This window comes from Orbicella franksi, chromosome 9, assembly GCF_964199315.1.
Source record: "Orbicella franksi chromosome 9, jaOrbFran1.1, whole genome shotgun sequence".
Lineage (NCBI taxonomy): Eukaryota > Metazoa > Cnidaria > Anthozoa > Scleractinia > Merulinidae > Orbicella > Orbicella franksi.
The window spans coordinates 29,792,560-29,809,220 of NC_138153.1; the positions used below are offsets into that span (position 1 = coordinate 29,792,560).

Here is a 16,661-nt window from a genome sequence, read left to right on the forward strand (position 1 = left end):
AATTTGCGTTCCCAGAGACCGAAGTAAAACTTTAAAGCTTATTTCTCAAAAAACCCAAACAGACAGATCACCAATATCTTAAGAACGAGGGTAGTCTTCACCGATGGTGCAACACAGCATGAAACCCGGCCATAACTCAAATTTCGAAGTTTTTATTTGAAATCTAACACAAAAACCCTATATGTATTGCCACCCATTCTTGCTCATCCGCTTCCTCGAAGATGATGGATTTCTATCCATTCATGCCATTTAGCGACTACTTATGGGCTACAAGAGATTACAGAGTTGTCAAGACGTCACAAATCACAAATCAAAGTGTGTATGAGCCACTCGCAGCTTGGAAAATGGATGGTGTGTAGACAGTAGCGATTTTGATGACGTTCAATTAATTTGTTATTCCGTAGAACATGCATCATTCATATATTGAGCTATAAAGGCGAAAGTTAAAAGTAATCACTCGGTGGGGAAATCATTTTCATCTTCAAGTCGAATAACTTGAAGTTTTCCCACCCATACCTACAACTTGGAAAATAGAATTTTCCAAATTAAATCGATACGTTTTGCGATTTTCTGATGGTTGTCTTACTAGGTGTAAGGGAATCAGGGAACAGTCGCTGGACTCTCTTCACTATAATTATTTTAATTATTACCAAAAATCTTAAAAACAACCTGGGCCTGTCCGGGAGTCGAACCCGAGACCACAAACGGAAATGTTGCTGCTATACGGAAGATCTGTAAAAGATCTGATGAGCCAAAAATAGAAATATAACAATGAAGCACGGCTGATTACTACGTAGACAATCTATACAGAGACACTTAGGAAATGTGACATTCTGCATTTCTGAAGCATGATTGTTCATTGTTCCACCATTCTAATTCCAAGAAAAAGGATTCATGGGCCTGTCCGGGAGTCGAACCCGGGACCTCTCGCACCCTAAGCGAGAATCATGCCACTAGACCAACAGGCCAAACGTGGTTGAATTTCATTTACCAAAGGTCTTAATTTACCTCTCCACGTAACTGGTACTATAACACCTGTTATGTGCTGTCTCATTGGCCAAGACAGTTACTCTTATCACCCATCTCCCCCAGTTTTTTCCTTTTCATGTCTCTTGACCACGACAAAGTAATGTAGCAAAAACCTTACACAAGTTAAAGTCTCCGTTGAAGTCTCCGTGGCGTAATCGGTTAGCGCGCTCGGCTGTTAGCCGAAAGGCTGGTGGTTCAAGTCCATCCGGGGACGATTCTTTTTGTTTTGATCCGCAGAAAATAATCATTAACAATATCATCAGAGAATTGTTCTGTAAAATAGGATAGGATAATATAACTTTTGTTAACAAGACAGGTGGTCGAGGCAAAACAGACGATACATTTCTAGAACAGCGTAATTAAGCGTTAAGCGTTTTTTAGTTTTGTTGCATGTAAGTTGGTCTTCAAAAAAACACAGCTGCTCGGTGTATGTGCTTTAAACAAACTGTTATTATTATCATTATCACTATCACTATCACTATCACTATCATTATCATTATCATTATCATTATCATTATCATTATCATTATCATTATCATTATCATTATCATTATCATTATCATTATCATTATCATTATCATTATCATTATCATTATCATTATCATTATCATTATCATTATCATTATCATTATCATTATCATTATCATTATCATTATCATTATCATTATCATTATCATTATCATTATCATTATCATTATCATTATCATTATCATTATCATTATCATTATCATTATCATTATCATTATCATTATCATTATCATTATCATTATCATTATCATTATCATTATCATTATCATTATCATTATCATTATCATTATCATTATCATTATCATTATCATTATCATTATCATTATCATTATCATTATCATTATCATTATCATTATCATTACCATTACCAGTACCATTACCTGATTACCATTACCATTACCATTATTATCGCTGTTATTATTATTATTATTATTATAATTACCGAAAACTTAAGGAACAACAGAATTTCTTAATTTTTTACCAGATACATGTAAGATTCAAGTTTGTATGGAAAAGTGCTCAATAAATTTTGTTATTATTGCTATTACTATTATTACTATTATTATTATTATTATTATTGTTATAATTATCATTAAAATAATTATAACAAGAACTTTATTGAAATCTCCTCAGAAAACCTATTTACAAATCTTCACTCATTCCACTATAATAATAAAAATAATGATAACAATAATAATAACTTTTTATCATTCTTTTTTATCATTATCATTATTATTAATTATTATTATTACTATTATTATTATTATTATTATTATCATCATTATTATTAGTGGGATCAAATACACCAGGCATGGCCAAATACTACACGGGCCATTTCAAAATTAACATTATAATGTTACTCTTCCAAATAGGTGGAGTGCTCTCCAGTTGCACAATGCCTGTCCCCACACTGAGATAAAACGCACTTTTAGACATTCGCATGTCACTTATGACCTCACCACACCAAGTTCGCGGAAACCATATATTTCATGGCAAGAGTTATTTTCCCATAATGTTGTACCCTCCTGGAGTTCAAACTGACAAAGTTATTTGGTATGCAAACTTTTCAGGTTCGAGGGACGTATGGAAGGTTTTTGATATTTTATTATAATATAATTTATTATTATTATTATTATTATTATTATTATTAGTAGTAGTAGTAGTAGTAGTAGTAGTAGTAGTAGTATTAATATTAGTATTAGTATTATTTTTACTACTATTATTATTACTACGATAGTGGAATGTGTGAAGATTTGTAAATAGGTTTTCTGAGGAGATTTTAATAAAGCTCTTGTTTATTATTATTATTATTATTAATGGTCAGCACAATGAAGAATGACAGCAAGCAAAATGCTACGTGTAAATCTCCTTTTGTATATCAAACCATGATTTGTTCACAGGTCTCTATTTTGCCGTATTTTTATTCGATCGTTCAATTCGCGAATAGAATCGCGAGAGAACTGGACGTCAGCGCAAAACGGGAGACATGACAGGGTAGGGGATCTCCCCTCCCCCCCACCCTTCATTTCCGCGTGCTTCGCGCTTGCTTCGCTCGCTTCAGTTTTCTTTCGCGTGCGTTGAAAAATAGAGAGGTTGTGAACAGTATACATCTGATTTTACTCTCCGTCCTTGCGGCACACCGTCTCAATCGACTTTGCAATAACTTATTACCTCGGAAAATGCTGGGTCAGTGGGAAAATTGAATTAGAAAACCAATAAAGTTTTAATGTTGAGTGTACTGTAAGAGAAATAACTGGATTTCTAAGACTCCTACAGAGGTCGCAGATAAATAAGTGTATCACACACATCCAATGCTTAGAAAACAATTTGTAATGAAAAGCCTTTGGAAAAATTATAATTCCATTCGAATTCAATTCCCGTGTTATCACAACATCGTTTTTTTTTTCGGTTTTCTGCGTTTTTGAACATTTACAGCTCCCCGAAAAAAAAAAAATATAGAGAACAATATCTGTTATTTAATCCTGCTCCTTGAATTTAGAAAGTGGAAAGCGGCTTTTTGAAAGTAAATTCCAGTTAAAAATTATTGAGCAATTTTGATTGTCCTAGGCGAGACTAAGTTTTATTGTTTTGATAGCCTAAGTGTAGGTTCATCAGTTGTCGGACTCTGAAATTTTTTTGGCGCAGCTAACAAAGACAATTTTGTGGACTTCTTTGAGTCAGTTTGTTGTAAATGTCCTCACTTTAACTGTCACAGGCATTTCAAATGGGACTTCGACGCAGCCTGTTCTGATATGCCATCTGAAAGGTGCCGGGCATGATTACATATTGAGTAACCATAAGATTACAGGGGAACTATTACTGACCAACAGGAACTCAAAAGAAGAATGGAAACGTAAACAACTGTAAAATCCGAGGAATAATTCACGTAGTACTATTCTATTGTGATTTATTGTTTACTGCATATAAAGCCCGTGAGATTAATTGAGAACGCACCCTATGGCCTCTGTATAGTCCTTTTCATCGGTTCTTGCAGTGTTATTCATCCACCGATTAAACTGCAGGGCTAGTTTCAGTTTCCGATATCCTACATTTTTCTCCATCCAGAAGACTGTTATTAAAGCTTTTGTTAACTGCATATGTATTCTTAGTAAACTTGTTTAATCCACCAAATTAAAAACCGTGTGTCGTAACCTCCTCGGAGGCTGGCAAAATTAAAAGTCAGATTTTTGCGGGAACCAGCTGTGTATAGATCATGATTGATTTTTTTTTATTAAAGAAAGCATAAATTCACTTCAGTCAGGACAAACTGCTGTGTCCTTTTCATTTCTTGAAATTGATTACAACCGTACAATTTCTCGCTAGGAAGATTAAATATGTATATATCAGTTTATGTCAGACAGTGTACACAATGTTACTTCGTCAGCTGCTGTGTTATTTTCAGAGGCCGAATGAGGAGGTGAGAAATCTAATAATGTTCACTGCGAATCAGATTCCGAACAAAAGCTGCATTGAAAATACTTATCACCCGAAGGGCGTCTGAAAATTGAAACTTCATTATCATCTAGAACATCAGAAGCCGACCAAAAAAAAGAAAAAAACCAAGGCTAACAAAGTGTGTCTTATTTCACTGTGAGCTAAAAGTCGCACCGAGGTTGAGATGTATCCTTGGAGTTAGAAGCCTTCGATTGAAGGTAAGCTTGCCAAATGGTGGTGTGAACCGTGCATAGTTCGTATTTCAGTTCTTTTAACGCCTTCCTTGTTATTTCATCAACCTAATAACATATGAATCGCGTTAAATGTACAAGGAATATGCATGCCTGTATGTTAGTCACCATTTAAACTCTGTTTTTACTTAGTTTGTGCAAAGATTTCTTAGCATTTTCTTAAAGCTTGGCAGGCATAATCAGAGTCAATAGTTATGAAAATGTGCTTTGAATATGTTCGGCAATTTCGCTGATCAAAGTTGCAACACAATTTCAACAGCGGGACACATTTTCTCGATTTAGATTTTCTCTAAGCCCCTTCTCCCGAGCGCCAAAAAGTACGTCATTTAGGCATCGATATTTACTCTGAAATGTTAAGCATGTAATTTTAGAAGCAAGTTTCGATTAATATCCTTTTAAGTTCTTTTACTGGCTACCGATTGCTCCGTAGCCTTCATCGGAGTTTCAGGAACCTTTTTCACTTGCTAAATATTGGCAAGATATTTGGATTGTTTAGACCTCTATTATATTGGTGTTGAGTATTTGCAAAAATACAGCCAATGGTGTACCGCTTAACTGGTTAGCATATCAAATAAGAAACTCTGCATTGCTAAACTTCGATAAGCTACTTCTATAAAAAAAACTGGCCGTGATTTATTTTTCTTGCTAGCTCGAATATTGTTTCCACCTATATGCCTTTCATGTTCTATCTGCAAGAAGAACATAATTGTTATAGGGATGGCTTTAGTTAGCCGAGGGTAAATAATGGTATATATTTTTCATTTTATTTGTTTATTTGTTTATTGATATTTTTTTGTAGTTATTATTAGAATCTCCAACTAATCTAGAATTTGAAGCTCCAACTGTTTCTCTTGCTAATTTCGTGTTGATATCTTATATCCTGTTTTGTCTGGTTCCATGACCCCTATTGTCTTGTCCTATTCAACTGGTACTGGTTGTCAGGACACCCTGATGATTCAAGCAATATGTCCTTGAACTTTATTACCCACTGACGGATATCAATGTCAAAATAAATCAATTTTCATGTTTATTGACGCCTGCTTTCTTTTCCTTTGTGTCCAATAAAAATACCTTGCAATAAAATTGCCTTTTCTCAAGAATTGCTTTTCTTGAACCCAAGGACATGTCCAGTTGATCATATTCTAACTATACATGGAATTCTAATTAAATGGGTGTAATGATTTATCATTAGAAAAAAACATAGTGCGGCTGTGTTTCAAGATACGCTAAACAAAATAAAAGTTCATTGAAAAGGGAAATTCTAAAAGGAAACTGACATGTATAAAGAGTTTTAAGATTTTAAGGGATTTCTTCATATTACCGCTTCATTTTCAGCAAATTGTTTAAGTATACGTTACTATACTATTTGCTTTATGCAAAATGAGAAATTTTGGAAACTTTCGAACCTATTCCTACGACAAAACCTTGAACCACGAAAAGCATGATACAAGCAAGGCCATAGCCTGTATGAGGCAGTCCTTTTTTTGTGTGTGTTTTCTTTTTTTTTGAGGGGGACGGTTAAGCAATGCTAAATACCTACAATAGGAAGAGCATTTAACCATGGACATGGCGTCAGTCATAATTTTTCTTGGCTATATGGCCAGGGAAATAAAATCGAATACAACCCATGTTACCAGCGGACATTTAATCCTACCATGCATGGCTGCAAAAGTAACTGAGAACTGAAGAGTTCCTACAGGATATTAACGAAATTTATGTGGATCACTGTACTCTGTGCTTGGCTCTCTAGGTAGCGGTGCCATTGTCTATCGCGGGGACTTGTCCTCGTAATGCTCTTTACAAACTCAAACGAAATTCAAACTATTGTCAAAACATACCCAGACGTCTTAGTCCAAAATTCCCAGAGCATGGTCGCCGTTGTGTCCATCGGTTAGGCCACAAGAATGCCATACGCCCTAGTCATGAGCTTTTGATGACAGTCATGAAGTGATGTATATTGAATTAAATGCTATCAATAAAACATACCAGGAAAACAAAACGATCAACTCAATGCCCCTAACAATACTTAGCGTATCAAACCCATTCCCAGTTGAGAGTTTGGAAATGGAGAAGAAAGTCACCAACTGGAACCGGATAATTTAGGGAGTCACGAAGATTGAAATTCTTAAATTCTCCGAACATCAATCGGATGGCTTAACGGAGTCGTCCCCGAAGGTTTTCGATTTCAGTCCCAGCCTCCCATGAACCGATTTTTGATTTAAAGTTCAAAATGGCTGCAACATAAAACTGTAGGGACACACTCATCACAGGTAAGATTAACTTATCATTTATTATTAACTTGTTTCACGGCTTGCAAAGAACACGACCAATATTTCCCCGGTGCGAGCCTCGTCTAGTTCGAAAACGTCTTTGTGAAAACCTTGAGTCATTCATCGGTCAAAGACGAACTGTAAATAAATTAATGTTCTAACATGGCTCCGAGGCTTTCAAGACAAAATTACTAATTTGCGAAGTTGATTGGTCTCTCAATTCCCAAAAGATAGAAAGAAAATACCACCGAATATAGAAGTCTGCCCCAGAGCCGTGGCCTGTTGAAAAAACTAGATTTGCGTGCATGAAGCTAGGGTCTTAAGTTTGGAGGCGGAAAAAAAGATATTACGAGTTTCCTGTCCGTCTCGTGGCCTTTGGGTCAACAAGGTAATGTGCTAATAATTCGTCCGTGAACTCAAAACCATTTTGACGATGCCTTTTTTCGCACGACACATTTTGTTTTAAAACCTGCATTGAAGATTGAAGTGGAACTGTTCAAAAAAATATGTTTTGTATCTATCAATTTGTTAGTGCAAACATCACTTTGCTAGAATGTACAACAACAACTCATTAGTAAACTTAATTTACTATCTCACTGAAAACATAATACCAGCTTTTTAGTTAAGGAGTTGATTTTGGCACACATATTCAGAAGCATTGTTCTCAATTCGGTGACATGGCAAGACTTAAGACATCTTTTTTTTTTTTTCATCTCAAAATGTTTATGATATGAAAATAATTTTTTCAAAGAAAATTCAGGGACATTTTCCTGTAATTATTGCCAGAAGTTTATTGCATTTGGTATCTTGTTCATTATTTCAATGTCGTTATGCGATGTTTGACATATTTTCATTGCTGGTCTCTATACTATTTTTATATTCCTGTTTTCTTTATGGGTGTGCTTCGATATCATATCATGATAGACAATTCAATATGACCCCCGAGTCTTAAAACTTATAAATATGATATCGATACTTATCTGGACAAAAGAGAGAGCCCGGTCTGCTTTAATCGGAAAAAAATATCCAGAGTATTTTGTTAAAATGTAAGCGAGAAACTGAAACTTAGTGGACATTAGAATGTAAACAGTTATATTAGTGTAATGCCACTAAAAAGTACGATTGCGAAATCAAAAGAAGCAAAAATTAATCAAAATTTATGAAATCAAATACAAAGTAAATCAAACGCCTGGAAATGTTTACAAGGAATTCACATGAGAAGATGTCTGCCGCCGATTAAAATAAGAACCCCCTTGTTCAGCCAGAAGGCATATATATATTTGACACCCATGCACCAATGAATATAATTTCAATTGGCAATCTCTGATTGCTATTTTGTATTTGGATTCTGCTAATAGTTAAAATCGTTTTACCTAGAGCAGGAATGTCGCAGACTTGCGATATTAAAGCCGTGATCTTCTGCCATTACATAAATTATAGTTCATGCTAATCTTGGTTCAGTATGGTCAACAAGTTTTTTAAGCTCTGAAATAAGTAATTAAACGTGTGGTGATCGATCAGTTATATTTTTGGGGTTCAATCTCCGTTATAGACTCACAGTGATGGAAAGAACAGAAATGTTAAGTTTATCAATCCAGAGCCACCTGACAAGTAGAAAATAAACGAGACGACACAGAGAATTGTAATCATTGTTAAAATATCACAAAGGGGAAAGGTTTACAATATTTCGGCTCTGTTTCAGAGTCCATGTAATTAAAATTCAAACAAATGGCGCGGCGTAGATTGATATACAACTGCATGCCTATCATAATCTTGACAATGTTAATCTCAGAAAGCTAAAACACATAACAAGTGTAAATCTAAAGCAAACAAGAGAAATGAAAGGGGTTAAATTTCCTCTTAGCGTGGGATTTATATTACATCTCGGCCACCGGCGGAAACAACTGCCTCCGTCTTGGCATGTTTTTTTTCCTTCCACTGAAATATCACTGGAAAATTATTTAATTATTATTAATACACGAGGACAATTTCCCACGGCCATACGAATTTCCAGGTAGGAGGTTAACATAAATGATCCACATTTTTTGAGGAGAGAAATGCAAACTGTGGCAAGCCGGTCTGCGTTTTGCAGAGGATGGATTTATTTATAGCAAATTTTAATTTATATTTCACGTTTCATTCGTGAGCTATTGGAGAAACGTGAGTATCACAAATTAGCGCGAAAAATTTATCTGATTTCGAATTACATGGTAAAATATAACACTGTAGTCACTGTTTTCTGTTTAATATCACCTACATTTGGCTTTACAATCAAGATCGAAGTTGAAGGGGAGTTCTATATTGACATTCAAGGCTATCTAGAGTACTATCTGAGAACTTGAAAATTATCATAAATTGTCTTTACGAGTTTGAAACGGCTAAACCTTTCCTCACCACTTTTTGCATAAGATACCCAAATTTGATGTATTGGTCGACAGAAACATTGTTGATCTTTTCCATGCAAAGACGGGTTCGATGACAGACGTTGAAATTCAGTGTTTCTCGCTGCGTAAGTAACATGGTCTGACTAAATTAATCAAAATCACTCAACGAGTTTTGCAGCAAGATGTTATGAAAACACATGATAATTTTTTCGGCGGTGTTTGGAAAAAGAAGCTTTCTTTCAGGACATTTTTGCAAAATATGGGTCCTTAAGCGGCCTGACATATAATTCAAGAGAGCACAACTATCATGTTTTGAAATGTTTAAATACGTACAGATGGCAAGAGGATATAGATATTGCAAAAAAAAAAAAAAAAAGACAGATCAGAATTGCTCACTGCCACTTTAGCTAGGACGCATGCGTAGCCAGCTGGCACCAGCGAAACCTCGGTGGTGCTTTTTGTAGGTCGCCTAGTCCAGTCGCCTCAACGCTTGTTTTATTTATTACATGGTTACATGCGTTCGGTCATTTACGTAAATATTTAAGAATAAAAATTAGCGAGAAAAGTTTACTAGCGTGCCCATATAAGGTGATGAAACATAACGATAACTATCGTATTTATAATTATAAATATGTCTAAACGATGCGACATCAAAATTTTGTGTTAAACTGTTGTCGCTAATTTTAATCCTTAAATGTGCACTTCTAAATTTAATTTCATACATAAATATTAAAATGGATAATTATGGCGAGACTGACATACGTATGTTTCGTCCCTGCCAAGGGTCTCATCAGAGACCTTTCGGCTAGCTCGTCAAATATCGCGTTTGAAGTCCCGCCGTAATGTGCCATTCAACATATGACGCAATTGGGAATCTTTATGTTATATAAGGCCAGATTGCCAGCCACTATCATTTTGATGCTAACGGGACTTCAAACGCGATCTCAGACGAGTTAGCCGAAAGGTCTGCGATGAATCCCTTGGCAGGAACGAAACATACTTATGTCAGGCTTGCTATAATTATCCATTGTAAAATTCTTGCTCTTTTTTCAAGTTTATAAATATTAGAAGGAAAAAAATCCACACATGACAGTTTCACCCTAGTTACTTGCTGGTAGTTAGGGACATCTTAAATTCCGTTCCCCCGCAGAAATAAATCATTAGTTTTACCAGGTTAAATATAGTTTGACATTTTAACTTTTTAAATGCTTTTCGTGGTATTAATCTATTTGTCACAAAACAGAAAAGTATTATTTTGTTACAAGAAATTCATGTATAGCCTACAGGTGTTGACAAATTCATGAGCACCGGCCAGAGGAAATAATTTATACCGCTTTACTAGTTAATAGTAAAAGTACAAACACTGGAATGGTTTCACCTTGTATATAACCATGGCAACAGTCAGCGCCTCCGTATAGCTGTGGATCTGCATTAACAGTCGATCACCGAAGATAATTTGCAGCTTTGGTATACATGTTGTATTTTCTTAAATAATTAAAAACCAAAACTATTCAAGCTTTAAAAAAATGTAAGAATTGTGGAATAATCTTATAATTTTACATAAGATTCGAAAAAAACGGGGCGACCAATACAAACTTCTGAGTTTTGTAGAAGTTTCTCGGATTTCCCAAATATTAAGATGCTTACTACTTTCCTAATAAGTTGAATTGAAACTCAGTTGCTAGTTGATGTTTCATTTTAAAAGAAAATTCAGTTTCAGGCATTCATCCGCTGGTTCATTCTAAAAATAGCCTATTGGTGATGATGGCCTCTTCAAAACGTGACTGAAATTCGCGGGCGACCAAAATTTGCAAAGTGCGGCACGCTGTTGTAATTCTCATAGACATTGCGTGAAACATAAAACCATTTTAACCTACGAGTTAAGACTATAATACATTAGAATTAGTTGACTTGACTGAATTTAATTTTGACAAACGGAAAGCTTAGTGATTGTTTCTGCAGTGTCCTTTAAATCAAATTATCTTCATGAATATAAAGCTCTTTTTCGGCTCGTCTTCTCAATTGCCTTCTTTAATGTTAAATCCTCCACCCTTAATTTATTTTGACATGAGAGAACAATTTAGTAAATTTTAACCCTAAGGGATGCCCTCCTCTTGGCAAAATAATAATTCTGTCAAAATTATTCCTTGCTTCCTCTCTCTGATAATCAAAATTTAATTCTATTATATTAATTTTCTCATCTTTATGGACAGTCCATATTCCATGGCAGTGTTTCTTTGAAAAGCAGACCGTGTATTCCAGTTTAATGAAGGAAGCTAACATAATTTTGTTCTTTAGAATTCGAAGCAGCACCTTATGTTCCCAAAATTTCCTTCCCTTGCGATTAAGGTTAATAAATTATTCAAACGCCTTCACAAAGTGAATTACACCCGAGTAACAATTAAATGAAGATCGTTTTGTCCTGATTTACATAAAGACGTGATGTCAGTGGGAGGCGGCGGTGTATTATAGAGGTTAACAGGAGAGAAAGACAGTAGTCTGTAGAACAGCTTCTTTATCTTAACAAGATACTTTTTTCTTCACAACAACAGCAGTGTCTAAGGTGAGATTGGCTAGAAATTGTAATCTTGCGGCATACGTGTAGTAATGTCATGCATACTGAAATTACATGGTATTTTATGGAAGCTTGGCTTGCATGTGTTTGCAGTGGGTTTCGAAAAAGATTTTATTCTTCTCGAGAAAGCTTTATGAACTGGCAAAATATGCTATAGTATAAGGCGAGGTCCAGTTTGACCCAAAAACGCGCAAAATTTGCCTTGTTGAAACTGAGGGTGTATGTTGTTACTAATGAGGTTTCTAAAGATAAGGAAACCGAAGAAAAGTTAAAGACTGCGTTCGTGAATTTAACTACGTGATGAAAATTGGAAATAATGACTGATAAAAATTTTTGAACATTTCTACACATCAAACCTTAAAGCAAAAGAAAGAACAATACTGCTGTTCTGTTTGTGTTCGTTTTTGGTGGTTTCGTAATTGATGCCGAGAGCAAGTCGCGACAGATGTTCGATATCAGACTGTTGACAAGGGAGTCACGAAGTTTACACGTCCTCCCATCAATAGCCATTTACTTTTCAGGGTGAAAATCCGACATCACTTTGTGAGAATTAAGTCTAACAAGGTCGGCAGCACTTTGAAATTTCATATAGTTCGTGTGTCTCGAAACGTTTTGTCGTTATACATTTGTCTCCCAAAAGTCTCAGCGGAGCCCAGCTTTTATTTTGATTCTCTGGTCTTGTCCGAGGCTTCTTGATTACTAATGGCCTCTTATACAAAGTCATGTTTGAAAGCAAGACAAATAAACAGCTAAATGGAACTATTTTATTCCTCTAGAACTTTCCACTGTTTGAACCAAAAGGGTTGATAATTGATTTGATTTTAAACGTACATGTATTCTTTTTCATCAATCGGTTTTCTTATGCTAATCATCATGGCGGTAACATACTGTTGGCAGGCAACATGCATACAATCGTCGGTTGTGCAGCACCGAGAGAATAAGTTGAAATACGTGTAACTGAAAACTGAAATATTAAAGATGTCACTAAAAATAAATGTTTATTTTTTTTTATGTTTTCTGTCGACGTATTTCTAGATATATGTCGAACAGTTTTGCAGATGTTATTGAAATCGGCGCACAGGCAATTAATGCGCATTTATTTTAATATCAGTGTGCTTATATCTTTTGTGATACGAATTTTATTAGCACGCACGAAAATACGAACTACGACTGAAATTTAGGGTATACTTATCTGAATTATATGTAAAAGGCTTTGACGAAAAAGTGTCAGTTGACATAAATCATTGTAAACTCGTTTATAATTTCGTCTTGACTTGACATACTATTCAACACCAACAAAACAACAGCCTTTGTTGTGACACCTTTTAAAACAAGCTAATTTGAAAAAGGTTTTAATGAACAAAAGATAAACTTATAGTTCCCAAGTGGTCCTTGGCTGAAATTAAAACCACAGTGTTGATGATAAACAAATTCCACTCAGCTGTTAAGTAGTTGACATGCAAGTGAAGGGGTCACTGTGCTTCGGCGAGCAAGTTACTAAGATACCTCACAAGTCAGGACAAGCATATCTCATAATGCGATTTTATTCACACGTACAGTATATTGTAAAAACGTCATGTCACGCCTGTGCTACTATCAGTTATTGGGTCGCCTTGTTTTGCTTTGTTTTTGCACATTTCAAAGTGTATCTAACGTGATACTTTCTCAGCATATTTGTATGCACACAGCACCCTTAAGATCGAGTCCCCTTAGGCATATTTCTAAACAAAGGGTGATGTGACGTCACAATTCTTATCTTTAACGATAAAACAGCTCTTTCAGCTGATAATCCTACTTTTGAACAGAAAATAAAATAGTGTTATCTTGAACAACAAAAGCTCAAACGATCGAGAATATTTTAGAAGGTAGTTGGTGCGCATTTCCGCATCCTTATTCCCTGGCTCTCCTGACATATTTTAACTATGCCAGTTTTACTTGGCTCTTACCTTGGCGTTCAAAATTCTGAATAATCTACTCATGATGATTCAAAATATAATAACTTCCACGTTTCCGCTGGGTTAACCATGAATTTCACTGCTTATTATTTTATTGATTATATTCCCTCAATTTTGATGATGTGACATGCTACTATTATTCGTTCTCAGAGAGAGATAAGCAGAGTTTGGCCCGTGGATAAGCAATCGTAATCACGGTTATCACACCACAAGCGTAACAAAGTTGACCATTTACATCGCTCGTAATGAACAATTCCACCCACATAACAAACCTAAATGTTAAACCGACAAGTGAAGCTGAATCTACTGACACTCAATGGCTGGACATTTTACAGTTCACACTGTTTGCGGTAATATTCACTTTGAGTGCCACAGGAAACACGTTAGTTTGCTTGGTAGTGGCTCGAACACGACGCATGCGTACAACGCGTAATTATTTGCTTGTCAACCTTGCGGTGTCGGACCTGACAGTTGCGTTGTGGTGCATACCATTTGATATGGTGGTGAAAATAGCTGCCCCTGAATGGCCGCTTGGTGCTGCCATGTGTAAGTTACTGTGGCCTTCTATGACGCTTGTTACCAACTCTTCTGCAGCTACACTTGCAGTCATTAGTTATGACAGGTAAGGATTGTTATTATAAAAATGTTTACTTGTTACAACACAATGGTGAAACATTTTTAAACACTTTCTTCAATTCCCAGACGCATCGACGTTTTTGTCTGGCACCAAACGCTACTAACTCTGGTAGGATGTGAGTTTTTGAGTTCACACAGAGTACTCGTTTTGCGAGAAATAAAACAATTTAAAATAGGATTTTTTTTCGCTTAGATTGCAGTCAGTTAGGCATGGTTATATTCATACTGGTTATAAACAATCAACAAAGCATAAGAATAGACCTTTCCCGCATTCCACTTCAGTGCGTACGAACAATAGTACCAGAGCGAGATTGGGGTGGACATTTTCGTACATTTGTTGTATTTTTGTCCACCCTGACCTCGATTCGGCGCCATTGTTTGTTGGAACGCGGGAAAGGTCTATTAAGAACCTAAATAGCCTAATTTCTTAGTAAACACTAATGATATAAGACACTTTTGAGGTTACGTTTAAATATGCAGGTTTTTATGAACGGGTTTTTTACTGTACCCTAGTAGGCTGATTTAGTAAACAAAGGTTATTACTTGTACGGATTTATTACAAAATTAAAGCGTTATGCAAATTAGATGGTATCGAAGGAGAAGAAGCCAAGACTTTTCATTGCAGTAGAATTAACTCTGCATTCCTAGATGATTCTGTAAGCAAGGAAAAGTAACCTAAGTAAATACGTACGGTTGTATAGTTCTTATCTACTAACATTTTGCTATTTATTCGGTCATTCACTGAAACTGCGTACAGCAGGAAATGACGTTCAAGTTTGTTTTCGCTTTCTTTTGTTCTAGATATCGAGCAGTAGTACGACCTATGAAAGCTCGCTTCACAACTCGTCAAACGGGCCTCATCATTGGGGCGATTTGGATCATCTCTCTATTGCTGGTACTACCTTACGTTTTTGCTTTGGGAATTATCGAGAACAATTGCACTGAAAAGTGGTCAAGTGAAAGCACCAGGAAAATTTACACTGTTGGATTATTTGTATTTCAATATGCTTTACCTTTAACGATTATTGCGGCTGCCTATATCAAAGTCGTGCTCAGACTTCGACAACAGGCCGAGCGAATGGCGAGGAACTACGAATTTTCGTTAAGACCGCCCTCACCAACACCTCTTCGCCATGACAGCTGGAACCTCAAGAGTAACCTTTCTCCTAAGACACGTAACACCTTAACCGTATCGCCTCCAAATCACGAAAAGAAATTATTTCTTAATGCGGATGCAGGCAAAAAGAATCATCTTGGGAGAAATCTTCTTGCTGTGCAGATGTGTGACATTGCTTCCCCACTACCACCAAGGAAATTACTTTCCAGGCGCGATAATGAGAAGAAGCAGTACCCGGATAGATTTGGCAGCGGCCGGATAAAAGAGGCAAGACGACTAGAGCACAATACAAAGGTCGTAAAGATGCTTGTATCAGTGGTTCTTTTGTACGCCATTTGTCTGTTGCCAAACCAGATTGCTTGGTTGTGGTACGAGTTTGGGTCGGGTCAGAGCTGGCCGCACATTAATGAGCTGCTTATATTTGGAAGTCTTATGGTGTATATAAATAGTTCTGTAAATCCTTTACTTTATGCTGGAATGAATGAGGAATTCAGAAAAGGATTCATTGATATCATAAAATGCCAATGGCGGAGACAACCTGAACTAGTTTAGCTTTGATTTGGAACAATGCTTGAGAAAGCTCATTACTTCTAACTTATGTAATTTGTAAAGTGTCTATTTTCATGTAATTTAGAGAAGGATTTTATAAACTGAGGTTATGGATTGAAAATCAAAAAGAATTATAATTATTTAACCTCGCAATGGTTGCATCCACTGCTGATAGAGTTTTTTAGTGCCTCAGAATGGGAAAAAAGCCTATATGACTACGGAACGTGTCGACGGAGTAGCAAGATAGTCGTCGACAACCGTTTAGATGTAACTCAATGTGTATAAGAAACTGTAAATATATATATTTTTTTAAGGGAAAACTACGTTAGTTCTCGATAACAGGCAGTTGAAGACAACTAGTCTTGTTCTTACCTATTAGACAATTCTCCACAGCTAAGCGAATATCAGCATTTTTTGTGCCAACATTTTCAAA

General features: G+C 35.9%; 1 protein-coding gene and 1 non-coding gene across 3 annotated transcripts; one reads left to right on the forward strand and one right to left on the reverse strand.

Annotated features, from left to right (window-relative positions):
* Positions 1–896: 896 nt before the first annotated feature.
* Trnap-agg (transfer RNA proline (anticodon AGG)) lies at positions 897–968 on the reverse strand. The gene has a single exon. It is a non-coding gene; the product is annotated as a tRNA-Pro (tRNA).
* Positions 969–4,342: 3,374 nt separating this feature from the next.
* On the forward strand, positions 4,343–16,383 carry LOC145496540 (galanin receptor type 1-like). 2 transcript variants are annotated; one of them, XM_081476237.1, is made up of 3 exons: positions 4,343–4,709; positions 14,077–14,548; positions 15,364–16,383. In XM_081476237.1, the coding sequence occupies exons 2-3, from the start codon at positions 14,172–14,174 to the stop codon at positions 16,229–16,231; spliced, it is 1,245 nt and encodes a 414-aa protein (XP_081332363.1). In that variant the 5' UTR covers positions 4,343–4,709; positions 14,077–14,171; the 3' UTR covers positions 16,232–16,383. The 2 variants fall into 2 exon arrangements, with proteins under 2 accessions (XP_081332363.1, XP_081332362.1); XM_081476236.1 differs by lacking the exon at positions 4,343–4,709 and adding an exon at positions 6,291–7,012.
* The last annotated feature ends 278 nt before the right edge of the window (positions 16,384–16,661 follow it).

Coding starts and splice junctions, on each gene's coding strand:
- LOC145496540 (XM_081476237.1), top strand. CDS start 14,172: ATGAACAATTCCACCCACATAACAAACCTAAATGTTAAACCGACAAGT. Junction 14,549..15,363: donor GCAGTCATTAGTTATGACAG/GTAAGGATTGTT, acceptor CTTTTGTTCTAG/ATATCGAGCAGTAGTACGAC.